The 26,310-nt window shown below is 41.3% G+C and overlaps 1 protein-coding gene across 1 annotated transcript in view; it reads left to right on the plus strand.

The window, feature by feature from the left end:
- The window catches only part of smchd1 (structural maintenance of chromosomes flexible hinge domain containing 1), a 168,502-nt gene that overhangs the window by 100,640 nt on the left and 41,552 nt on the right, over positions 1–26,310 (plus strand). The window contains exon 32 of the mRNA XM_080194305.1: positions 14,616–14,773. Coding sequence (XP_080050431.1) covers positions 14,616–14,773 — 158 coding nt within the window. The remainder of the gene's footprint in view (positions 1–14,615; positions 14,774–26,310) is intronic.

A 26,310-nucleotide genomic window follows, 5' to 3' on the forward strand; every position in this document is an offset into this window, starting at 1 on the left:
TATGCACTTTAACCTTGTACAATAATCTCTTCCACGGGATGGATTCAATGCATGACAGGTTGGTTTGTGTAATGGACTAGGCTATGCTTTGGCACAGTGGTTAGCGCTGCTGCCTCACAGTGTCAGGGACCTGGGTTCAATTCCACACTCGGGTAACTGTGTGGAGTTTGCACGTTCTTCCCTTGTCAGTGTGGGTTTCCTCCGTGTGCTCCAGTATCCTCCCACAGTCCAAAGGTGTGCAGGTTAGGTTGATTGGCCATGTTAAATCGATGAAGGGGATTACTAGGGAAAAGTGTGGGGTTATGGGAATAGGGCCTGGATGGGATTGTAGTTAGTACAGACTTGATGGGCCGTATGGCTTCCTTCTGTACTATATGGATTCTATTCTAACCCTTTGTAGTGTCTTGCGGTCATGGTCAGAGCAAGAGCCATACCAAGCTGAGGTACGTCAGGAAAGGATGCTTTCTAAGATGCATCTGCAAAAATAGGTGAGAGTCGTATCAGATGTGCCAAATTTCCTTAGCCTTTTGAGAAAGTAGAAGCATTGTGGGGGCTGTCTTATTTATAGTGTCAGTGTGGAGGGACCAGGGCAGGTTGTTGGTGACCTGAACACCTAGAAAACTTAACTCAACCATTTCCACTTCATCCCTGTTGATATAGACAGGGGCATGTCCTCCACTCTGCTTTCTGAAGTCGAAGACTATCTCCTTCAATTTACTGAACAAAGAACAGTACAGCACAGGAACAGGTCCTTTGGCCCACCAAGTCTGTGAGGACACAGGTGCCTCTTTAATCCACGTGGTCCATATCCCTCTATTCCCTGCCTATGTGTGCATCTATCCAGATGCCTCTTGAATTTGTTATAAAATCTGCTTCCACCACCATCTCTGGCAACGTGTTTCAGGCATTCACCACCCTGTGTGAAAAATTTGCTCCTTATCTCTCTTTTAAACTTTCCACCTCTCATTTCCAACCTATGTCCCCGGGTAATTGACCCTTCGACCCTGGAAAAGTGTCTCTGACTATCCAAGACTGTCATAATCTTGTAAACCTCCATTAGGCCTCCTCTCAATCTCCAATGAAAACAATCCAAGTGTGTTCAATCTTTCTTCATAGTCCATATCCCCCAAACCAAACAACGTCCTGGTAAATCTCTTCTGCACCTTTTCCAATACATCAACGGCCTTCCAGTAGTGTGGCAACCAGAATTGTATACAATACTCCTAACCAAAGACTAATACAGTTGCAACATGATTTTCCAATTCTTGTACTCAATGCCCCAATCAGTGAAGGCCAGCAGGCCTTATGCCTTCTTGACCACCTTGTCCACCTAAGTTGCCACCTTCAAGAAACTGTGGATCTGCATGCCTAGATCCCTGTGTATGCTAATATTTCTAAGGGCTGTACCATTTACTATATACTTTCCTTCTGCAGTATACTTCTAAATCGCATCACCTCACATTTGTCTGGGTTAAGTTCCATCTGCCACCTTCCAGCCAATTTATATCCTCCTGTATCCTCTGACAATCTTCACTATCTGCTACTCCCCTAATTTTTGTATCATCTGCAAATTTATTAATTAGACTACCTATATTTTCCTCCAATTCAGCACTGGTCCTTGTGGAACACTGCTTGTCACAGACCTTCATTTAGAAAAGTATCTTAATGCTGCTACTCTCTGCTTTCTATGTCCAAGTCAGTTTTTTATCCATCCTTCTGGCCCACCTTGAATCCCATATGACTTCAGTTTTGTATCAGCCTGCCATGAGGAACCTTATCGAAGGCTTTATTAAAGTCCATGTATATAACATCCACACTGCCCTACCCTGGTCAAATTTTCTTGTCATTTCCTCCGGTTGCACAGATTATGCACATCAGGATCAGATAATCATGGGTTGTGTGTAAGAATTTTAAAACATTTTAAAATGGTACCAGAGCACAGGAAAATACAGCTGTTACTTGGCTTGTATCAAATAACACCCCTCGCCCCCATAACCTGTTTTTTTTTAAATTTGTTCAGCTATTTTTCTATTGAAGTGTACAACTTTACATTTGTCTGCAACATATCACCTGCCATGTGCTTGACCACCTACTTCACTTTATCCCTTTGTGGTTACTGCGTCCTCACAGCATAATTTCCCACTAGTTTTGCGATTTCAGCAAACTTGGATATGTATACTCAGTTCCCTCATCTAAGGCATTAACAGATCGAAAATGTTTGAGGCCCACCTACTGATTCTTGCAGTGCCCCTGTTAGCTGCGGCTTGCCAATCTGAAAATGACCTGTTTACTCCTGTATTCTGATAACCAATTCTCAACCCATAATTCCAAATCCTGTGAGCTCTAATTTTGTATACTAGCCTCATGGGAGCCACCTTACTAAATGTTTTTGAAAATCTTCATAGCACTACAGCCACTAGCTCCCCTTACCCTAACCTACCCTACTAATTACAGGTTCAAAAAGTGTTTAACAAATTTACCAATCATTATTTTCCTTTCATAAATATAATTCATGTAATTTTTCTAATTGCCTTGCTACTGATTCTAGCATTCTAGTAACAGAATCTACAGCTGTTAGATTAAGTAGCCCTTGGCTTACTGTTTTCTAAGAACATAAGAAATAGGAGCAGGAGTAGGCCATCTAGTCCTTCGAGCCTGCCCCGCCATTCAGTAAAATCATGGCTGACCTGAAGTGGATCAGTTCCACTTTCCCACTCTCTCCCCATAACCCTTAATTCCCTTGTCTATCAAAAACCTATCTACCCGTGACTTAAATATATTTAGCGAGGTAGCCTCCACCACTTCAACGAGCAGAGAATTCCAGAGATTCACCACCCTTTGAGTGAAGAAGTTCCTCCTCAACTCCGATCTAAACTGTCTCCCCCCACCCCACCCCCACTTACCTTGAGGCTGTGCCCTCTCGTCCTGCTATCCTTTCTAAGCGGGAAGAGTCTCTCTACCTCTACCCTATCCATCCCCTTCATTACCTTATACGTCTCTATAAGATCCCCCTCATCCTTCTAAACTCCAACGAGTACAGACCCAGTCTATTCAATCTCTCTTCATAGTCCAACCCCCTCATCTCCGGTATCAGCCTAGTGAACCTCCTTTGCACTCCCTCTAAAGCCAATATATCCTTCTGCAAGTGTGGTGACCAAAACTGCACACAATACTCCAGCTGCGGCCTCACTAGTACCCTGTACAGTTGCAGCAAGACCTCCCTACTTTTATATTCTATCCCCCTCGCTATAAAGGCCAACATTCCATTTGCCTTCTTGATCACCTGCTGCACCTGCAGACTGGGTTTTTTCTCCCCATTCTTTTCATGAATTGTGGGGTTACATTTCCTACCTTCCAATCTGTGGTAACTATTACAAAAATTTAGAGAACACTGGAAAATCTAACCCATTTTGCTCAGCACATTGTGTATTTCTGTAGCCACCCCCTTTAAAATCCTAGAATGTAGGTCACCAGTTTTAAGGGATTGAGCAGCTTTTCATTAATTTCTGTGCTACTAATTTATGTTCTCATTAGATCCTTGCTTCTGTTCACTTTCTGGACGTTTTTTGCTTTGTACTGTGAAGTACCCTTCCATTGTCTGCTATTTCCTTATTTTCCCACATATGTTTTTCTGTGTTGCTTCTAACGGACCCATGTTTATTCTTGCTAATATCGTATCTAAGTAATTTGCTAGTTTGCCCTCATTCTGTGTTCAGTTTCTTGATCATCCTTCTAATCCTCAGTCTCCTATTCTTGAAGTATTATAAGCCTTTTCACATTGCCTTAGACTACCTTTAATTTCTCAGGTCGAATTCTTGAGGATTTCTATTCCTTAGGGAATGTACGTTTGTGAATTGCGAATTATGATTTATCTTCAATACTTGGCGGGGGGGACGCGTGGTGAGGGAAGAGTTCATTGGAGGTATGAATTGGGCTAGGATGACATGGGAAGAAGGGCTGGATTGAGAGGGACAAAGGGAAAGGGTTCAAAATGGCTTGAGAAGAATAGCATAAAGAGGATGGAATGGCATGGTTGGAGATTTAAAGAAGTACTGTTGCAATAAAAATATAAATATTACTGCCACTGTTTTGCAACTGAAAGGTAAGAGAAGTTCAACAGCAAAGTTACCCTGACTAGAGGGATTGGTTGGAGTGAGTAGTGGGTGCAGAGGGCAAAAATGTGGGAGATTGGAATAGGTGGTGGGGGTGGTGATGTGATGTGTTGGGTGGGGTTGGTATAGGATGATGGGCTTGGGATTATAAAGTGGATGGATATGGTATGAAAGGGATGGATGGAATGGCATCAGTTTTCAGGATACTAATTTAACCATACATTTTTGCTGGTCTCTGATATCTACATATTTTGTTTCATTCAGATTTAGCTATCATTTTGGACTTAGCTAACTTCTAAGGTCATTCCTCCCTGAGGCTCCTTTACTAGGAAGTTATCAATGAGCTCATTCTCATTGAACAATGCCAATATCTGCATCAACTGTAGCTCAGTTGCTAGCATATTTGCTCGAGTTGGAAAGTTGTTGGCTCAACCCCCACTCCACAAAAGTCAAGCCTGATGTTCTGGTGTGATACTGAGGGAATACTGCACTGCTTGAAGTGCTTTCTTTAAGATGAAAGGCCTGTCTGCACCCTCAGGTGGATGTGAAAGATTCCATGTTTCTATTCCAAAGAGGTTATTTTGTGCCCTGGCCAATATTAATTCCCTTGATCCATTTTTTTGTAATGATTATCTGCTCACTACCACAGTGCTTTTTGTGGGAGCTAGCTGTGCATAATAGACTGTTTCCTACTTTACTTCAAAAGTACCTTCTTGGTTGGAGAGCATGATTAGCATTCTGAGGTCTTGAAAGGCACCATATGAATGCACAGATGGCACAGTGGTTAGCACTGCTACTTCACAGCGCCAGGGACCCAGGTTCGATTCCCGGCTTGGGTGACTGTCTGTGTGGATTTTGCACATGCTCTTTGTGTCTGCGTGGGTTTCCTTCCACGATTCAAAGATGTGCAGGGTAGGTGGGTTGGCCGTGCTAAATTGCCCCTTACTGTCAAGAAGATTCCCTAGGGTAATTGCCATGGGGTATGGGGATAGGGCTGGGTGGGATTGTGGTTAGTGCATGCAGACTCAATGGGCCGAATGGCCCCCTTCTGCATTGTAGAATTCTATGATTTTATAAGTAATTTTTCATTATGTTGGTTCCTTGATAAGTTGCCCGAGGAAACTAAAACTTGCTGTTGCTAGAATTCTCCCTGAATCTTAATTATTTGTTTCACCGGGACATTGGTTTCTGCCAAGTCTAAGTAGATCCTGTCTTAACAATACCTTCATTTTTCAAAATTGGTACCATTGCCCCATTCATTAAACTCCTTCTAAAATACACTTTTAGCTACACATTTTATCAGCTGACTGGTTTTCTCTTTTCCAGTTTGCAATTTCCAGGGCTTATTACGTGAGATTCTGCATTTCAATTTGGATCCTAACTCTTCAAGCTCTTTCACGAAATGACCATTCCTAGTTCCACCTGTTATTGGTGGTTGCGTGGACCATGACAACTGGATCTGCTATCCCACTCAGTTCTTCTCTTACGTCCTTAATTGTGCCACCTTTTAGGAAGTCAAATAGCATATTGAATATAATAGTCTCACATAGGGGGACTGGGTACAGTACTTCCCTTGTACGGGAATGTACAAGAGCTCATGACCAGATCCTAGAGGGTAATCTTATATAGACGTAGACATGTGTAGAGGTAAACAGCTCCTAGCTTAGACTTGTGGTTCTGAGTAGACAACAAATACTTGCTGTTAAACTATACCAGAATAAGAACCTCTTTGAGACGTACCAAACTACACATATATTCCAACAACATGTTAGCCTTTAATGCAAGGAGATTGTCACACAAGAATAAGAAATCTCGCTGCAATTGCACAGGGTTTTCATGAAGCCACATTTGGAGCACTGCTGTTTTGATTTCCAGGCATTATTTAAGAAAGGGTATATTTGCCTAGAGGTGGTATAGAGAAGATTCATTACATCGGTGATAAGCTGGTTGGCCTATGATGAGAGGCTGAGTAAATTGTCCTGTATTCTAGAGTTTAAAAGAATGAGAAGTGGTCTCATTGAAACACAGAAGATTCTGAAGGAGCTTGATATGGTAGATATTGTGAAGTTGTTTCTCCTGGCTGGGGAATCTAAAAGAACCAATCAGTTAAGATTGTGAGCTGAAGTGTCTTCATCTTAGGATTGCAAATCTGTTTACCAGTCCAGTAACATTACCACTATGCTACCATCTCATATTTAATCAAATTGTATATTTTGTCCTCAGTATCCAAAATTCACTTGTGTTATGATCCCCGCAAGAATAGCTTTTAATAAATTTGAATTCCCAATGATCAGTTTAAAGGAATTACATCACAAGATTTCAAATTTTAAGACATTTAATGTAACAAATGCACTAAACATTGTTCAGTAGGCAACTAATACTAAAAACTACAGAAAGGTTATGTCTTAAAATGGGGCAGCACAGTGGTTAGCACTGCTGCCTCGCAGCGCCAGGGACCCGAGTTCAATTCCTGGCTTGGGTCACTATGTGGAGTTTGCACATTCTTCTGTCTGATGGGTTTCCTCCAGGTGCTCGAGTTTCCTCCCACAGTCCAAAGATGTGCAGGTTAGGTAGATTGGCTATGCTAAATTGCCCCTTGGTGTCAGTGGGACTAGTTAGGGTAAATGCATGGTGTTATGGGGATAGGGTTTGGTGGGATTGTAGTAGGTGCAGATTCGATGGGCCAAATGGTCTCCTGCACTGCAGGATTCTATGACTGATAACTACGTGCCACGTATATATGTGTCTATATATTCTCTGCAGATTGCAGTCTTTACAAGAAACAGTCCTTATACTCCTTATACACCTGTGACTGTGTGGTCAAATTTTCCCTTCCAGCTCGATTTTCAAGTTTGCTGACGACACCACCATAGTGGGTCAGATCTCAAACAATGACAAGGTAGAGTATAGGAATGAGATGGAGAATCTGGTGAACTGATGCGTCGACAGTAACCTCTCCCTCAATATCAGCAAAACAAAGGAGATTGTCATCGACTTCAGGAAGTGTAGAGGAGAACAGGGACAAAATAGAAAGGGTTGAGAGCTTCAAGTTTTTAGGTGTCCAGATCACCAACAACCTCTCCTGGTCCCCCCATGCCAACACTATAGTTAAGAAAGCCCATCTTTGACTACTTTTTCAGAATACTAAGGAAATTTGGCATGTCAACTATGATTCTCACCAACTTTTACAGATGCATTCTTTCTGCTTGTATTATGGCTTGGTATGGTTCCTGCTCTGCCCAAGACCACAAGGAACTACAAAAGGTCATGAATGTAGCCCAGTCCATCATGCAAACCAGCCGTCCATCCATTGACTCTGTCTACACTTTCCACTGCCTCAGCAAAGCAGTCAACATAAATAAGGATCCTACACAGCCCAGACATTCTCTTCTGTATTCTTCCGTCGGGGAAAAGATACAAAAGCCTGAGGTCATGTACCCACCAACTCAAAACAGCTTCTTTTCTGCTCCCATCAGACTTTTAAATGGACCTAAGTTGCATTAAGGTGATCTTTCTCTACACCCTAGCTATGACTGTAACACTGTGTTCTCTTGTTTCCTTCTCTATGAATGGTATGTTTTGTATAGCGAGCAAGAAATAATGCTTTTCACTATGTTAGTACATGTGACAACAACAAATCAAATCAATCCAAAGTTACTCCCAGGTTCCAGTAATTTAGTTCTGTTTTATTGAGTCATAGCATCAAAGATCTTTTCCCTCGGTCTTCTGCAAATTCCTGAACCAATCTACAGCATCTTGGCTCAGTCTGATGATTCTACCTCCGCCCACACCAGGAGAAATCTTTCAGAATACTTAAGTGCCCATCTTTCGATATCTTCAACCAGGAAGTGACTTCCCACCCACATTCTGTCTTGCAGCTAATAACAAAAACAGCCCTCTCCCCTCTGGCTACAGCAGCTTCATGCTCTTTCTCGTGCGCTCCTCTCTTAGCAATTAGGCCTGCAGTAGCATAAGCATCAATCTCTCCCTTTGTGTTTAGGTGTTAAACCTGGCATTTGACAAAGGCAGCAGAACACATCTTGCTCTTTATTACACCATTTGCTTGAAATTAAGGAAACAGTTTAAAGCATGGCCAGCTGATCAAACCTTGCATTCGTAATACTTGTCAAATTTATTTGATGGTTGTGAGTTCCATCGAGGATGTAATTAATTTAATGGATGCTGTTTAATGAAGCACTAAATGTTTCTGAAGCGAGTGGGATGTCAATCTTTTATAGCTGCAAAGGTGAATATTGTAGTAGAAAATTCATGCCAGCATTTTGTTTAGGTTTTCTCTTTCGGTGAAACTGATCAAGTACCCAAACGTTGAGAGCTATTCAATAAATTCTAAATGATATGTTGTAAACCTTGTGTAGTGGTTGTGATCACTTTTAAAATACATTATCTTAGCTTTTAAGATATGCAGAATTATCTTCCTAAAATGTGTCAACTACAGCTCAGCACTAATGTTCTTGCCTTTGAGTCAGAAAGTTGTGGGTTCAAGACCTATGCAGGCTGACACTTCAGTGCAGTACTGAGCCTTGTTTCAAACCTGGACAAAAGAGCTGAACTCAGAGATGAGGTGAGAGTTACTGCCCTTTATATCAAAGTGACGGATTGACAGTGTACAATCAAGAACCCTAGCAAACTGAAGTCACTGGAAATTGGATGTGGGGAGATTGACTCTTCACTGTTTAGAGTCCCACCCAGCACAAAAGAAGATGCCTGTGCTTGTTGGAGATCAATCGTCTCAGCTTCAGAACTGCAGGAGTTCCTGAGGGTAGTGTCCTCAGCCCAACCATCTTCAGCTGCTTCGTTGATGACCTTCCTTCCATCATACGGTCAAAAGTGGGTACGTTCGCTGGTGATTGTGCAGTGTTCAGCATTGTGACTCCTCAGATATTGAAGCAGTCCATGTCCAAATGCAGCAAAACCAGCAAGCCTTGTGTCAGGCTTGGGATGACAAAGAACAAAGAAAGGTGCAGCACAGGAACAGGCCCTTCCACCCTCCAAGCCTGTGCCGATCACGATGCCCTAACCAAACTAAAAAAAAACTTTCTGCTCTCTCTAGGTCTGTATCCTTCTATTCCCTCCCTATTCATGTACCCATTCAGATGCCTCTTAAATTTTGCTAATGTGCTTGCTTCCACCACCTCTGGCAGCGCTTTGCAGGTACCCACCACTTTCTGCATGAAAAGCTTCCCCCGCACATCTCCCTTAAACTTTCCCCCTCTCACCTTGAACTTGTGGCTCCTTGCCGTTGATACTTCCACCCTGGGAAAAAACCTCTTCCTATTCACCCTGTCTATGTTTCTCAAAATTTTGTAGATTTCTATCAGGTCTCCCCATAACCCCTGTTTTTCCAATGAAAACAATCCTAGTTTATTTAACCTCTCCTCGGCCAAGACCGTTGACACCTGACTGAAGTGTCAGCCCGCATAGGGCTTGAACCCACAACTTTCTAACTCAGAGGCAAGAACATCAATGCTGAGCTGTAGTTGACACATTTTAGGAAGATAATTCTGTATACCTTAAAAGCTAAGAGAATGTATTTTGAATGTGATCACACCTACTACACAAGGTTTACAACATATCATTTAGAATTTATCGAATAGCTCTCAATGTTTGGGTATTTGATCAGTTTCACCTAAAGTAAGGGAAAACTTAAGCAAAATGCTAGCATGAATTTTCTACTATAATAATCGCCTTTGCAGTTATAAAAGATTGACACCCCACTCGTTTCAGAAATATCCTGATGAACCTTCTTTGCGCTTGCTCCAACCTTCCACGTCCTTCTGATATAGTGGTGACTAGAACTGAATGCAAAACTCCAAATACGGTCTAACCAAGGTTTTGTATAGCTGCATTATAATTTCTCAACTCTTATACTCAATGCCCTGGCTGATGAAGGCAGTTGTGCCAAATGCTTTCTTAATCACCTTGGCCACCTGTATTGCCACTTTTAGGGAACTGTGGACCTGCACGTCCTGATCCCTCTGTATGTCAATGTTCCAAAGGGTTCTGCCATTTATACTATAATTTACACCTAAATTTGAACCTCCAAAATGCAACATGTGGCCGGATTAAACTCCATCTGCTTTTTCTGTGCGGCACAGTATATGGGTGGCACAGTATAGCATAGTGGTTAACACTGCTGCTTCACAGTGCCAGGAACCCAGGCTGTATTCCTGGCTTGGATCACTGTCTGTTTGGCATTTGCATGTTCTCCCCATGTCTACTTGGGCTTCCTCTAGGTGCTCTGGTTTTCTCCACATTCTGAAAGGCATGCTGGTTAGGTGCATTGACCTGAACAGGCACTGGATTGTGGCGACGAGGGGAATTTCACAGTAACTTCATTGCAGTGTTAATGTAAGCCTTACTTGTGACTAATTAATAAACTTTAACTGTGCCCAAGTCTCGAATCTATCTGTATCCTGTTATATCCTTTGACAATTCCCGGCACTATCAGCAACTTCACCAATCTTCATGTCATCCACAAACTTACCAGAGACCTACATTTTCTTCCAGATCATTTATATACATGACAAACAGCTGGCCCCAGCATTGTTCCATGTGGAACACCACTAGCTACAGATTTCCATTTTGAAAAACACTCTTCCGCCACTTCTCTGTTTTTTCTAACCAAGTAAGAAGGCTCACAGCATCAGGTTAAAGTTCAAGTTTATTTGGTAGCAAACACCACTAGCGTTTGGAGCTCTGCTCCTTCGTCAGGTGAGTAGGAGTTCTGATCATAAACAGGGCATATAAAGAGGCAAACTCAATTTACATGAATAATGATTGGAATGCGAGTCTTTACAGCTAATCAAGTCTTAAAAGTACAGACAATGTGAATGGAGAGAGCTTTAAGCACAGGTTAAAGAGATGTGTATTGTCTCCAGACAGGACAGTTAGTGAGATTTTGCAAGCCCAGACAAGTCATGCGGGTTACAGATAGTGTGACATGAACCCAAGATCCCGGTTGAGGCTGTCCTCAGGTGTGCAGAACTTGGCTGTCAGTCTCTGCTCAGCGACTCTGCCCTGTCGCACCTTCTCTAACCAAGCTAGTTCTGTATCCATCCAAGGCAGCCCACCTTGAATCCCATGTGATTTTAGTATTTGTACCAGTCTGCCATGTAGGACCTTGTCAAATGCCTTTCTAAAGTCCATACATGCTACATCCATGGCACTTCCCTCATTAATCATCTTTGTCACCTCTAAAAAAAGTGACAAATAACATTTATGCACTCAAGTGCCAGATGGTGACCAAGAATAGAGAATCTAACCATTGTCCTTTGCCATTCAATCACATTATCATTGCTGAATATTTTACTGTCTGCTTTCTTAAGGGGGGGGGGGGGGGGGGGGAGAGGGTACCATTGGTGCCAGATTGAACCGGACCAGATGTATAAATACCATGGCCACCAGAGCAGGTCAAAGCTTAGGAATTGAGGGGCAATTAGCTCACTTCCTCGCACCACATTGCCTGTCCACAATCTGCAAGGCACAAGGAGTGTGATAGAATACTCTCCCCTTGCCTGGATGAATGCAAAACCAAGAAAGTGGAAAAGCTTGACGTCATCTGGGACAAAACAGCCAATTTGATTGGCACCTGATCAAACATTCACTCCAGCACCAACACTCAGCAGTGTATACCATCTACAAGATGCATTGCAGGAACGCACCAAGGCTCCTTAGCACCTTCCAAACCCACAACCACTAACATCTAGAAGGATGAGGACAGTAGGCATATAGGAACACCACTCCTGAAAGACCCTTTCCAAGCCATACAGCATCCTGACTTGGAAATTGTAATGAGTCTGGAAGCCAGACTGGAAAGGAAGATACAAGTCCTTATATGTGGCATAGAGTATTTGTCTGAATGGGAGGCTCTGTTGACTGTCAGTGTATAATCCCCACAGAAATGGACCAAATTGTCTGTTTTTAAAACTGGGACTATTAGCGTGGCCCATTCAGCAAATTGTACTTGGCAAACAATGCCAAGTTTCTCTAGACATTCCAATTTGACATCCATTTTGGCATATAAGGACTGATCGTGCTTTGAGGTATTTAGGTTGGGCCTCTGGGTCCATGTGGATTTTGGCCCTAAGGCCGCCTTTGAACACTTTGGGATAATTCCTAATTGCTTTATATAAATTGCTAATACCCAATTTAAAGATTTATTGCCAATCCGGGCAGATTTTCTGTCGCCAGTCCTTTCCCAAAAGACTGGGCCTTGCACCTCTATTGAGGAAGTCGGACTGTCTGTTGCCCATGGGTAACTGGAGTTATGGTGGTCCCAACAATATGTTAGGGCTCCTCAGTGTGTATGGCCAATCTAGCCTTGGTGTGCCGTAGGCTTGGAGTTGCCAATAATAGATACAGCATCTCCTGCTCCATGTCTAGGGGGTGGCCGTTTTCTTGGAGTCACTTTGTTTGTGGCAGTGCAATTTAGCTGCAATAATTCCTCATTCCTGGGCTAATTTATTTGTAAAGCCCTGTGCTGAGGTGACATTGACCTGGGCAGTGTCATTGCGTCTGTTTCGTCAGCCTTGTTTTAGGTGGATCCTATAACTAAGTTTCCAGTTTTCCAAACCACACCGTTTTCAATATTCCCACCCCCATCCCAGTGAATCTTATCAGATTCTTTGGATGCAAATGTACTGACTTGGGAAACCCAACTGGAAAGAAACATAGTTTATTACAGAACGCAAAGTAAAACCACTACTATGATGTATGCACACCAGTCCCTGCCTGGGATTAACATCCAGCAGGCCCAGTCCTGGGTCTGCCTTATAAAAGGCCCACATAATGAGTTCCAGTTGGGCAGACCACTACCTGTTACCAGGGGAACTCGCATTCAACTCAACAAGCATCAAAGGGAGATTAATCAATGATTCCACTTGGACCTCGTGGGGATTGTCACAGAAATATATCACTATTCCTTCACTGTCACTTGATCAAAATCCTAGAGCTCCCTCCCCAACGGCACCGTGGTGTATTCACCACACAGATTGCAGTGGCTTAAGAAGGCATCTCACCACTTTCCGAGGGCATTTGAGGATTGGCAATAAATGCTGGAAAAGCCCACATCCCTTGAATGAATTGAAAAAAAAGAATGGTTCACTGTTAAATGTGCCAGGTTTTGAGTGAAATGTTAACCCAAGGCTCTATCTATACAGGCAGGGGATTGTAAGAAATCTCACGACACTATTCGGAAAAAAGATGAGTTTTCCTGTCTTGGAAAATTATCTTTCAGCTTACTGTATAAAAATAAACACAACATCTGGTCACATTTTACTGCTGTTTGTGCACCTTGTGAAAAAATTGTCTGTTACATTTCCACAGATTGGAACTGTGAATGCACTTAAAGTACTTATTTGCCAGTAAAGCACTTTGGGATATCCTGAGATCATTAAAGGAGCAATAGAAGTGAAAGTTTTTTTCTTTTTCTAAATTACAAAACTTAGTCCATGCTGGAATTTAACTGCAATTTCCTTCATATGGATATTAGGGAAAGGTCAGAATAAATGAACAGAACTTTTTTTGTTCATTCATGGGACATGGGCGTCACTGGCTGGCCAGCATTTATTGCCCATGCCTAGTTGCCCTTGAAGTGCAATTGAGAGTCAGCCACTTTGCTGTGGCTCTGGAGTTACACATAGGCCAGACCGGGTAAGGACAGCAGATTTCCTTCCCTAAAAGGATATTAGTGAACCAGGTGGGTGTTTCCAACAATCAACAATGGCTTCATGGCCATCAGTAGATTCTTTATGCCAGATTTTCTTTTAGTGAATTCAAATTCCACCATCTGCCATGGTGGTATTTGAACATGGGTCCCCAGAATATTAGCTGAGTTTCTGGATTATCGCCTCCCCTATATCCTTGCAAGGAAGTTATTATTTGTGCTTTATGTATGGTGCACATTTCCTTGCCGACAGTTGTGGAATTCAATTGGCAATGACCTGGGAGCAGCTTATTTGTCTTATCTGCAGATAATAGTACTTCGCTTTGAAGAAAAGGGAAGAAGGAAACAAATTGTTGAATTTCTGGTTAGAAAGGACTAAGGGTAATGCTTTTAACAAGTATCATACTGCTACTCCAGATTCTGCATACAAGGCTTGCATCAATATTCAAGTTGTTGATCATCCAGTCAATATGGGAATCACAGTCCAGTTAACCTAATATGGCTAGAATTTATAAAAGTGGAAATGTTTTTCATGTTTGTTAGATTTGAATTATATGCAAGTGTAATGTATGATTGGTATTTTCAGTTTGGGTTTTGGCTATCAGTAATTAAAAAGGAAAGCATAGGAGTCTCAAGCTGCACATGTTCATAAACAGCATGTTAAGTTACTTAAGTTTGATTCAGCACTTTACAGTTTTTAATTCTTGGAAATCAAATTGCTTTTCAAATAGATTTTATTTAAATGGTCTGAGGAATAGGTGAATGTTTATAAAATGTTAAACGGGCTGCACTGTATGGGTATACGTTTTGTATTTCAGGGGAGAATACACATTGCAAACTAAAGCCATCATTAATAAAAATGCAGTGGATGGTCCGGTGATCAGATTGAATGTAGTACCAGACCCCAACAAACCTGTCAGCTTGCATGTAGACTACGACAAAAATACAACTTTTGTTGCTGGTGGATTTTTAACAGGTATGCATGATTTATTCACTTGTAATAAATATTGATAGATATGTTCAGTAATTGGGTCTTGGCATAAATGCCAATATTTAGTGCAGGTAAGATGGTCTTTCAGAGAATCAGTGCAGACCTGATGGGCCAAGTGGCCATCTCCTGCACTGTAGAGATTCTATGTGTTTGCTAGTATGCTTTTGAAAATTGGTAAATGTTGCACTTTAGAATTCTATTTGCTCTTTCAGTTCTTACTTTTTTCAGTAAACTGATTTTTAATAGCCAAATAATCTAATTGCAGTTTTGTCAGAAATCATTGTGTGTAGGCAAAATAGGTAGAATACAGATTAGGAGTGGAACAAAGCGATTTAGTCTTAACTCCTAGTTTTCTGGTTGCTGTCTTTTAGTTCAGCGTGCAGTACGGGTGTTTTTGAATCTAGCTTGTGTGTATCCATCCTTGCCTCTGTATGTTTCCCTTTCTTCCTCAGAGGATATACCAAACTTGTTTGCCATTAGGTTTTGCCTTTGCTGTATTGTTTAGTTCATTTGTCAAGTTTCCAGTTATATTTCATTTTCTGCAGTTTATAGTTCTTAACGTATTTTTGGCTTGAACACTGTCCTGATTTGGATATCCTTTGCCGCTACCATATTCAATTAGTTAAAGCACACAGGATACTATGCTATAACAGCAATTTAAAGAAGGGTTAAAGTAGAATAATGTGAAGACGTGCATTACTTTTCAGTCATTCATAACAATATTATCTGCCTTGTAAGCTTCAGCGATGAAGCTTCATAGTACGAATTTACAAAGAATGATGAACAGGGAATCAATTTCTGCCTCATTTACCTGTCCCACGCTAATTACTTTAGTTACTCTAATTCTTTTGCTCAAAGCTTTACTTTAGCAATTCTAATTATTAATTACTTTACCTGTTGCAATATAGAAGCTACTAGCTTTCCATAAGCTTATGTGGCTTGCGTATGAATGGTGAAAGACCAGATGTTAAAAACCAGGGACAATTTGAGGGAGAATCTGGGGAATTTCTCTGTGACCTATCTAGGTGATTGAACCTAGTCTAAGAGATCTCTAGTTCTGAATTCCTTGAGTTATCTACCTTTTGTAAGAGTTAGTGCTAGTTCCAGCCAATTAAACAACAGACAAGAGGAGGAAACTTCAAGAACATCCCCCTCCTCAATATTGGCAGAGCCCAGTGCTTAAGTACAAAAGGCAAGACTGGAGGATTTGCAACCATCTTCAGCCAGAAATTGTGACTGGATCATCTATCTTGACCATAAGAACATAAGAAATAGGAGCAGGAGTAGGCCATCTAGCCCTTCGAGCCTGCTCCGCCATTCAATAAGATCATGGCTGATCTGAAGTGGATCAGTTCCACTTTCCTGCTTTCTCCCCATAACCCTTAATTCCCTTGTCTGTCAAAAACCTATCTACCCGTGACTTAAATATATTTAGTGAGGTAGCCTCCACCACTTCAACGGGCAGAGAATTCCAGAGATTCACCACCCTTTGAAGAAGTTCCTCCTCAACTCCGTTCTAAACTGCCCCCCCCCCCTCCCCTATCTTGAGGCCGTGCCCTCTAGTCCTGCTGTCCTTTTCTGAGCGGGAAGAATCTCTCTACCTCTACCTTATCCATCCCTTTCATTATCTTATACGTCTCTATAAGATCCCCCCTCATCCTTCCAAACTCAGACGAGTACAGACCCAGTCTATTCAATCTCTCTTCATAGTCCAACCCCCTCATCTCCGGTATCAGCCTGGTGAACCTCCTCTGCACTCCCTCCAAGGCCAAAATGTCCTTGCGCAAGTGTGGCGACCAAAACTGCACACAGTACTCCAGCTGCGGCCTCACCAGTACCCTGTACAATTGCAGCAAGATCTCCCTACTTATATATTCTATCCCCCTCGCTATAAAGGCTAGCATCCCATTCGCCTTCTTGATCGCCTGCTGCACCTGCAGACTGGGTTTTTGCGACTCATGCACAAGGACCTCCAGGTCCCTCTGCACCGTAGCATGCTGCAGCTTTTCGCCCTTTAAATAGTAATCCCTCCTACTATTGTTTCTGCCAAAGTGGATAACCTCACACTTGCTAACATTATACTCCATCTGCCAGGTGCTCGCCCGCTCACTTAGCCTATCCAGGTCCCTCTGCAGACTTTCCACACCCTCCACGCAATTTGCTTTACCACTCATCTTGGTGTCATCAGCAAACTTCGTCACCCTACACTCAGCCCCCTCCTCCAGATCATCTATATAAATGGCAAATAGCTGAGGCCCCAGCACGCATCCCTGGGGCACTCCACTAGTCACCAACCGCCAATCAGTATAGCACCCATTGATACCAACTCTCTGCTTCCTATTAGACAACCAATCCTCTATCCACGCTAACACCTTACCCCCAACTCCGTGCTCCCTAACCTTCTGTAGCAACCTTTTATGAGGCACCTTATCAAACGCATTTTGAAAATCTAAAAACACCACATCCACCAGTTCCCCTCTGTCTACCACACTAGTCACATCCTCGTAGAAATCCAATAAATTTGTCAAACACGACTTCCCCTTAACGAATCCGTGTTGCGTCTGCCCTACCAAACCATTCCTTTCTAGGTGCCTCGCTATTCCTTCTTTGATGACGGATTCAAGCATTTTTCCAACTACAGATGTTAAACTAACCGGCCTGTAATTCCCTGCCTTTTATCTGCTACCTTTTTTAAACAGCGGCATAACATTAGCCGTTTTCCAATCTCCCGGCATTTCCCCGGAATCCTGCGAATTTTGATAAATAATTACTAAGGCATCCACTATCACCTCTGCCATTTCCTTCAGAACCCTGGGGTGCATTCCATCCGGTCCTGGGGACTTGTCCACCTTCGGTCCCATTAGTCTATCAAGCACTACCTCTCTAGTGACAGTAATCGCATTCAGGCTCTCAACTCCTACCATCCTCCTATCTTTAATATCTGGCAAACTATTCATGTCCTCCTCCGTGAAGACCGAGGCAAAAAACTTATTTAAGGCCTCCACCATTTCCTCATCTCCCACCGCTAAATCCCCCCTCTCGTCCTCTAAATCCCACCTCCTGAAATCCCTACCAATCCAGAAGCCAGTCTTCAGCAAATTTGATTCATTCCATGTGATATAATACTGTTGAACATTCTGGATATGGCAAATCTATGGTACCTGACAAGCTCCAGCAGAAAACTTGTGCTTCAGAGTTAGTTGCACCACTAACCAAACGGTTTCAGTGTAGATACAACACTGACATCTACCCAAAAAATTCAGATATTACTCAGCTATGTCCCATTCCAAAGTTACAAGAACAATGTCTCCTGACTCCCCAAAGAAAAAGAATTTTTCTATTCCAAAAAAAAGACACATTCAATCCAATAAATTACCACCCCATCAGTCCACTCTCAACCATCAACAAAACAGCGGATTGATGTCGTCAGCAGTGCTTTCAAGCAGCACTTCCTCACCAATAGCTTGCTTATCAGTGATCATTTGGTTTGACCAGAACCTCTAGGCTCCAGGTCTTTATGCAGTCTTCCTCCAAACAAGGACTGAAGAGCTGAATTCTGGAGATGAGTTAAGAGTGGCTGTGCTTAGCATCGAGGGCTTTAAGCAGAATTGAAGCTGGTGAAAATTAGAAACTTTCCATTCATAACTAACACAAAAAGCTGGTGATTGGTTTGGAGGCCACTCATCTTGGTCCCAGAGCATCGCTGCAGGAGCTCCTTAAGGCAGTGCTCTAGACCAGACAACTTTCCCGCCATCGCAAGGACTGACGTGGGGATGTTTACTGCCAATTACAGTGTTCAGTCCAATTCCTAAATCCTCAGTGAAGCAGAGCGTGCATGCATACAACAAGACCTGGAGAACATTCAACGTGGACTGATAAGTGGCAAGTACTGTTCATACAATACTAATGACAACGATCATTTCCAACAAGAAACTACTCTCTTGACAGTGGTATTACCATTGCTGTATTTCACACTCTGACACCCTGACAGCCACCATTGAGCAAAAACTGGATCAACCTGACTAATATTGTGGCTACAAGAACAATGTCACTTGACTTCCCAAAGCCTGTCTGCTATCAATAAGGCACAAATAAGGACGATTAAATTATCTCCATTTGCTTAGATGAGAGCTTAAGTGCTCTAGGAGCTGTACAAAGTAACTCACTTGATTGGCACCCCATCAACCTTCTTAAATATTCACTCCCTCCAACACTAGTGCACCATGTCTGTACAGTGTACCGTCTACAAAATGTAGTACAACTTGCCAAGCTCATTGGACACCCATTCCCAAACCTCAACCACTTAGAATAATTGACAGTCAAATAGGAACCTGACCACCACCTGCAGGCACTTCTCTAATTTGCACACCATTCTGACTTGGAAACTTTATTGCTGTTGTTTCTTTGTTACTGGGCCAAGAATTCTGAAAATCCATACTTGACACCACTGTGGGAATACTTAACAACTACAAAGGTTCAAAAAGGCAACTCATCCCTGCCCCTTGAGGGCAACAGAGATGGACAATAAATGCTAGCCTTACCACTGCACCCACATCTCAGGCAACGGAGGAGGGGAAACAAATGAAGTAAAACAAAAGCAGGTTTTGCTCCTGTAGATATTCAGCATCCACTGAACAAGTGACACAGTTCCACTATTCTCTGGTGAAAGAGCAACCATCAAGCATTAATCCTTGGAGTGTCTGTTTTTTTCCTTTTTTCTTATAATTGTCTTCAGCTTATAATTGTGACCCACTGGTTCTCCCTGATCTATTTAATTGGAACAAACTGTTGACTGGTAAGTGGTCGTTATCTTAGAAGTCTAATATACCAAACTGTTTCAGAACAATGCCCATGAATTTCAGCACTGTATACAAAATAGTTGTTTGTTATGTTTAAACGCAATTCAGATTATTGTTAAAGTCTGGTTGCTGATTGTAATATAATGTGTTTAAATTGTTGTAAAGCTCATGATTATTTATTCATGGTTGTCTTTTAAATCAATTTTATCCCTAAACAATAGGCTAGTAAAAAAACATTTTTCACTAGTTAGAGGTATCAAATGTAAGGCCTGATTTGAAGCTGTAGATTCCTTCTACAACTTCAAATTAAACATTTGAGCACTAAATGAAATTTAATTAATTTTCATTTCATTCAGATTTGCATTGTAATGTTCCCTGACAGAGTATCTTACTTATTGGAGAATAACTGCTATTGTAGCATAACAAGTCAAAATCAAATTTAGGTTGATTTTATCCTGAACTTATTTAAATCAATGCTATTACATATAGGAAGACCACATTACAATGATTTTTCAGAATATATTCCAATAGCATAATAATTATGGATTGAGTGATAATGTATGTTTTCATGATTCTAAAAGTTTTCACTTGGCACGACTTTACCTCAGTAAGATTATTTTATTCTACATAATTAAGGTAAAGAAGTGAAAATTAACTAAAATCAGATTTTTTTCTTCTGCCAAAGTAAATATGGATCCTTTAAAAAGACAGGCAAAGTTACAATGGAGATGACAGTTTCTGTGAAGGGACCCTCTCATTTGGAAACCATTGACCAAAAAGAACAAGGCCAGCGGACACATGGAAACACCACTGTCTGCAAGTTACCCTCCAAATGACAAACCATACTGACTTTGAGCTATTTTGTCTTCACTGCTGCTATAAATGCCAGCAACACTGGTAACCCTTGAATGAAATTAAAGTAACAAATACAACATCAGTAGCAGGGAAATACTCAACACTCTTATCAGAGACAAAGTAACAGGCAATAAGAAACTATGGTTGACAGTGTCAGTGACAGATTTATAAAAGTTAGATTTGCCAAGCAAATTTTTCAAGAGCTTTTTGAGGTTGTAACTAGATAAGGGGAGCTGGTGGGATGTGATGTTGGAGGATTTTCAAAAAAAAATCACGAAGACACTATACCAGATGTGGTTATACAAAAATAGGATTCATGGGATTGGGGGTAATGGATTAAGGATTGATTAAAAGATAGAAAACAAAGTAGGGAAAAACAGACGTTACAAGGATTAATGCTTAGGCCTCAGGCATTTGTAATCTTTATTGACTGATTCTTTTGAGGGGATTGTCATACAAGGTAACATTGAATAAGTTCTATATTCCTTAGAATTTAAAAAGATGACTTGGATCCTCATTAAACATACAGAATTCTTAAGGGGCTTGACAGATTGGATGTTAAGAGAATGTTTCCCCTGGCTGGAGAACCTGGGATATGGATCACAGTTTCAGAATAAGTAGGAAGCTATTTACTGCAGAGGAATTTCTTCAGTTAGAAAAGACTGTGAATCTTCAAAATTCTTTACCCCAGAAAATTCAGTGCTCAGACATTATATTCAAGTCACCAGTTGACAATCTGTTGGTGTTAAGGGGCATACAATAGCATGGGGAGGTGGTGATGAGTTTGTAGATCAAACATGGTCCGACTGAATGGCAGAGTTGATTCAAAGGGTTGAATGGCCTATTCCTGCTCCTATCTCATATTTTTGTGTATTTGTCTATCTGCACACTGCATTTAATGCACAATGTCCTAAATAGCTGGCAGGACTTTTTTTCTTACGCTTGAAAAGATTAGCGTGAGACTTAAATGGAACAAGACAGTAGTCATTAACTGACTGGAACTTTGATGGCCTCATGCTCTGCAGATTGTTCGTTTACTAGTAGTTACTGATTTGCTTTCTGTTGGATTCAGAAAACTGGGAACTCTTTGTGTGGGGGATAACTGTAAAGTGCAACACAGCACGCTGGATGCCTTATTTCTCTATCCATGGAACATTTTTTGCTTTGCTCTGGTTCTTTTTATAGCCATTGATTGACTATGGAGTAGAATTTTGGAAATCAGATTTTATAAAAGTAAGATAGCGTCTCTGATCCATCAGAGCCGCACCTTTATAATTAATAGTTATGTTAATGTACTAATGTGTGTTTGATGTTTAGCGCTCCTGCAAATTTTCATGACGTCATGCATGCCTTTAGAATCTTTCCATTGTTAGAACCCAAGTTCCTAGCTATATAAAATTAACAGATCAAATGACCAGATGATTCTACTCGGTTTTTAATTTCCTGTTTCAACCTCACATCACAAACCTGTACTACCAAAATTCTCGATTGTATTCATTCATCTTTTGTCTCAACCTCCCCCATCATAATCTGAGGTTTTAAGTTAAGTACCATAGTTCATAACTTGGGCCTTTTTTAAACTGATGAACAAACTTGTGATCTAGCATGCCAGGTGATTACATATGAGCTCACCTTCAAAATTCAGTAAATAAATGTTCAAACGTTGTCTTGCCTTAGTTTTCACATTAGTCAGTTCAGGTTGAAATGCCATAATTGCCATAATGTCATAAATGCCATCATGTCATAATAGCAGGAAGATTTTGTACATGACACAGCTAAACTTAACTTTCAAAATCATCCATTGCAAATAGTGGTAAAGATCTCATTGTTACCAATCTCATTGTTACCAATGACAAAGAATTGTTTCACCAATTCTCAGTCACAATCATGGGAAGTATTTTAACTTATCTTTGAGATTGCATGATTCTTCGGGGAGTGAATTATTCAAAAGGTTTATTTGAAACTGATCTGTATAATTCAACTTTTAAAATTCTCTCTGATAATTAGCTTGGCCAGATTCTTCTCCTTTTGTTAGAACTCATAATCATGACTCATTATAATAATGCACCTTTGCAATTGCTTGAAACAAGGGGAATTTACAATGGTTGCATGCAAAAGGCTATGTCAGTTATCAAGATAGGGTGCAAAGCCAGTAGAAATGCATTTCCCAGTGACGTACAGTAGTCCTATGTTCACATGTGTGACACTACTATGGAATGTGATTACAAATTTGCAGAATAAATTCAGTTTTTTATCATCAATGCTTTTGTGATCATCTTTGGAATGATTGTATCTAAATTTATTTTATTTCCCACCCCTTACAATTGAGTCCCCTATAGTAATAGGGAACTCAGTTATAAGGGGAAAAGACAAATGTTTCTGCAGACGCAAACGAGTTTGTGGGATTGTATGTTGTCTCCCTGCTGCAAGAGCCAAGGGTGTCTCGGAGCAGCTGCAGGGCATTCTGGAGAAGGTGGGGAGGGGTTGCACAATTAGTTATTGTGATGCATATAGGCACTGTCAATATAGGTTTTTAAAAAAAAGGATGAGGTCTTACAAGCCAAATTTAGGGAGTAAGGAGTTGAACTAAAAAATAGGGCCTCAGAAGTAGTCATCTCGGGATTTCTACTACTGCCACATGCTAATCAGAGTAGGAATATCAAGATAGCTAAGATGAATACATGGCTTGAGGGATGGTGCAAGAGGGAGGAATTCAAATTCCTGGAACATTGGAACTGGTTCTGGGGGAGATGGGATCGTACAAGTCGGATGGTTTGCACCTCGGCAGGACTGGAACCAATGTCCTAGGAGGAGTGTTTGCTAGTGCTATTGGGGAGCGTTTAAACTAATGTGGCAGAGGAATGGAAACTGATGCAGGAAGTCAGAGGGAAGTAAAGTGGGGACAGAAACAAAAGTCAGTAAGGGGAAAGATGGAAGGCATAGAAATCAAAGACAAAAATCAACAAGGGCCACAGTACAGAGTAAAAGACTGTGGCGAACTCAGTGAATGGGTCTATAAGGCTAAGAGAAATACAACATAGGAAGAGTGTACAAAACATGAAAGGATAGATGGTCTGCGAAAGCAGGGCAGAGAGCAAGGGAAGTCTAGATTAAACTGCATTTATTTCTATGCAAGAGGCCTTATGGACAAGGCAGATGAACTTGACATGGATGAGTACATGGGACTGGGATATTATAGCTAATACTGAAACATGGCTAAGAGAGGGACAGGACTGGCAGCTCAATGTTCCAGAGTACAGATGCTAAAGGAAAGATAGAGTAGGAGATAAGAGAAGAGGGGGAGTTGTATTTTTGATTAGGGAGAACATCACAGCAGTACTGAGAGGTAATATATCCAAGGATTTGCCCACTAAATCTAAAAGGATAGAACTGAGAAATAAGAAGGGAGAGATTAAAAGTTAAAATTCTAAATTGGGCTAAGGCCAATTTTGATAGAATTAGACAGAAACTTTCAAAAGTTGACTGGGGGAGTCTGTGGGAGGGCAAAGGGACAGCTGGTAAGTGGGGAGGCTTTCAAAAGTGTGTTAATCAGGGTTCAGAGTAAGCACATTCCTTTTAGAGTGAAGGGCAAAATTGGTAGAATAAGGAACCCTGGATGACTCGGGACATTGAGGCCATGGTCAAAAAGAAAGAGGCATATGACGTGCACGGGCAACTGAGATCAAGTGGTTCCCTTGAGTATAGAGGTCGGAGTAGAATTAAGAGAGAAATCAGGAGGACGAAAAGGGGGCAAGAGATTGCTTTGACAGATAAGGCAAAAAAGAATCCAAAGAACTTCTACAAATACATAAAGACCAAAAGAGAGACTAGGGAGAGAAAAGGGCCTCTTAAGGATCACCTAGGTCATTTATATGCGGATCCACAAGAGATGGGTGAGATCATAAATGAATATTTCTCATTGGTATTTACTGTTGAAAAATACATGGATGTTAAGGAAATTTGGGGAAATAAATAGTGATGTCTTGAGGAGTGTACATGTTACAAAGGTGCTGGAAGTCTTCAAGTATATCAAGGTAGATAAATCCCTGGGACCTGATGAAATGTATCCCAAAATGTTGTGGGAAGCTAAGGAGAAAATTGCAGGTCCTCTAGCAGAGATATTTGAATCATTGACAGCTGCAGGTGAAGTGCCTGAAGATAGGAGGGTAGCAAATATTGTGCTTTCATTGAAGAAGGGCTGCAGGGAAAAGCTTGGGAACTAAAGACCAGTGAGCCTAATATCTGTAGTGGCTAAGTTGTTTAGAAGGTATTCTGAGAGACTGGATCTTCAGGCATTTAGAGAGGCAAGAACTGATTAGGGACAGGCAGCATGGCTTTGTGAATGGAAAATCACATCTCTTGAATTTGATTGTGTTCTTTGATAACCAAGAAGGTAGATGAGGGCAGTGCAGTTGACATTGTCTGCATGGACTTAGCAAGGCCTTTGACAAGGTACTACTTAGGTTATTGCATAAGGTTAAATCTTTCGGGATCCAGCATCAGTTGGATACAAAATTGGCTTAACAACAGAAGCCAAAGGGTAGTTGTAGAGAGTTGTTTTTTTGAACTGGAGGCCTGTGAACAGTGATGTGCCTCAGGGAACAGTGCTGGGTCCACTGTTATGTCATTTTATTAATTTGAACGAGAATTTATGGGGCATGTTTAGTAAGTTTGCAGGTGAGACCAAAATTGGTGGAATAGTGGACAATGAAGGTTATCTACAATTGCAATGGGATCTTGATCATTTGGGCCACGGGCCAATGAATGGCAGATGGAGTTTAATTTAGATAAGTGTGAGGTGATGCATTTTGGTGGATCAAATCAGGGTAGGACCTACTCAGTTAATGGTAGGCATTGGGGACAGTTGTAGAAGAAAGAGACCTAGAAGTGCACATTCATAGTTCCTTGACAGTGGTGTCGTATGTGGACAGGGTAGTGAAGAAGGCGTTTGGCATGCTTGGTTTCATTAGTCAGAACACTGAATACAGGAGTTGGGACATCTTGTTGAAGTTGTACAAGATGTTAGTAAGGCCACACTTGGAATAGTGTGTACAGTTCTGGTCACCCTATTATAGAAAGGATGTTATTAAACTAGAAACTGTGCAGAAAAGATTTACTAGGCTGCTACTGGGACTTGATGGTTTCGGGTATAGGGAGAGACTGAACGGACTGAGACTTTTTTGCCTGGAATGTAGGAGGCTAAGGAGTGATCTTAAGAGGTCTATGAAATAATGAGGGGCAGATGAGGTAGATGGTCAACGTCTTTTCCCAAAGGTAGGGGAGACTAAAACTAATTTAAGGTGAGAGGGGAGAGATACAAAAGGGTCTAAAGGGCAACTTTTCCACACACAGGGTGGTGAGCGTCTGGAACGAACTGCCAGATGTAATAGTAGAGGCATGTACAATTTTGTCTTTTAAAGGAGACTTTGACAATTACAAGAATAAAATTGGCATAGAGGAATTTGGGCCAAATGCAGGCAATTTGGGCTGGTTTAGTGGTAAAAACTGATTGGCATGGACAAATTGGCTAAAGGGCCTGTTTCCATGCTGTAAACAGGACAAAAACTAACTATACCAGATGCTAGAAATATGAAGTTAAATACTAATATGCTCGGCAGATCAGTCAGTGTCTGTGGGGAGAGAAACAGAGTTAATGCATCAAGTTGATGACCTTTCCTCATATCTAGAAAAGTTAAAAGTGTCATTAGGTTTGAGGAAGTGAAAGTGGGGGTTGGAAAAAGAGCTGAACAGAAGGTCTTTAATAGTTTAAAGTGCAGGAGACACTAAATTGATGAAAGGGTTCATGGTGCAAGGCCCTTTAACAATTTGGTAATTGCAAAGAAACAAAATATGTCTGAAATAGAAATA

This window comes from Carcharhinus amblyrhynchos, chromosome 8 (assembly GCF_965287045.1).
Source record: "Carcharhinus amblyrhynchos chromosome 8, sCarAmb.v2.hapA, whole genome shotgun sequence".
In the NCBI taxonomy this organism is placed as follows: domain Eukaryota; kingdom Metazoa; phylum Chordata; class Chondrichthyes; order Carcharhiniformes; family Carcharhinidae; genus Carcharhinus; species Carcharhinus amblyrhynchos.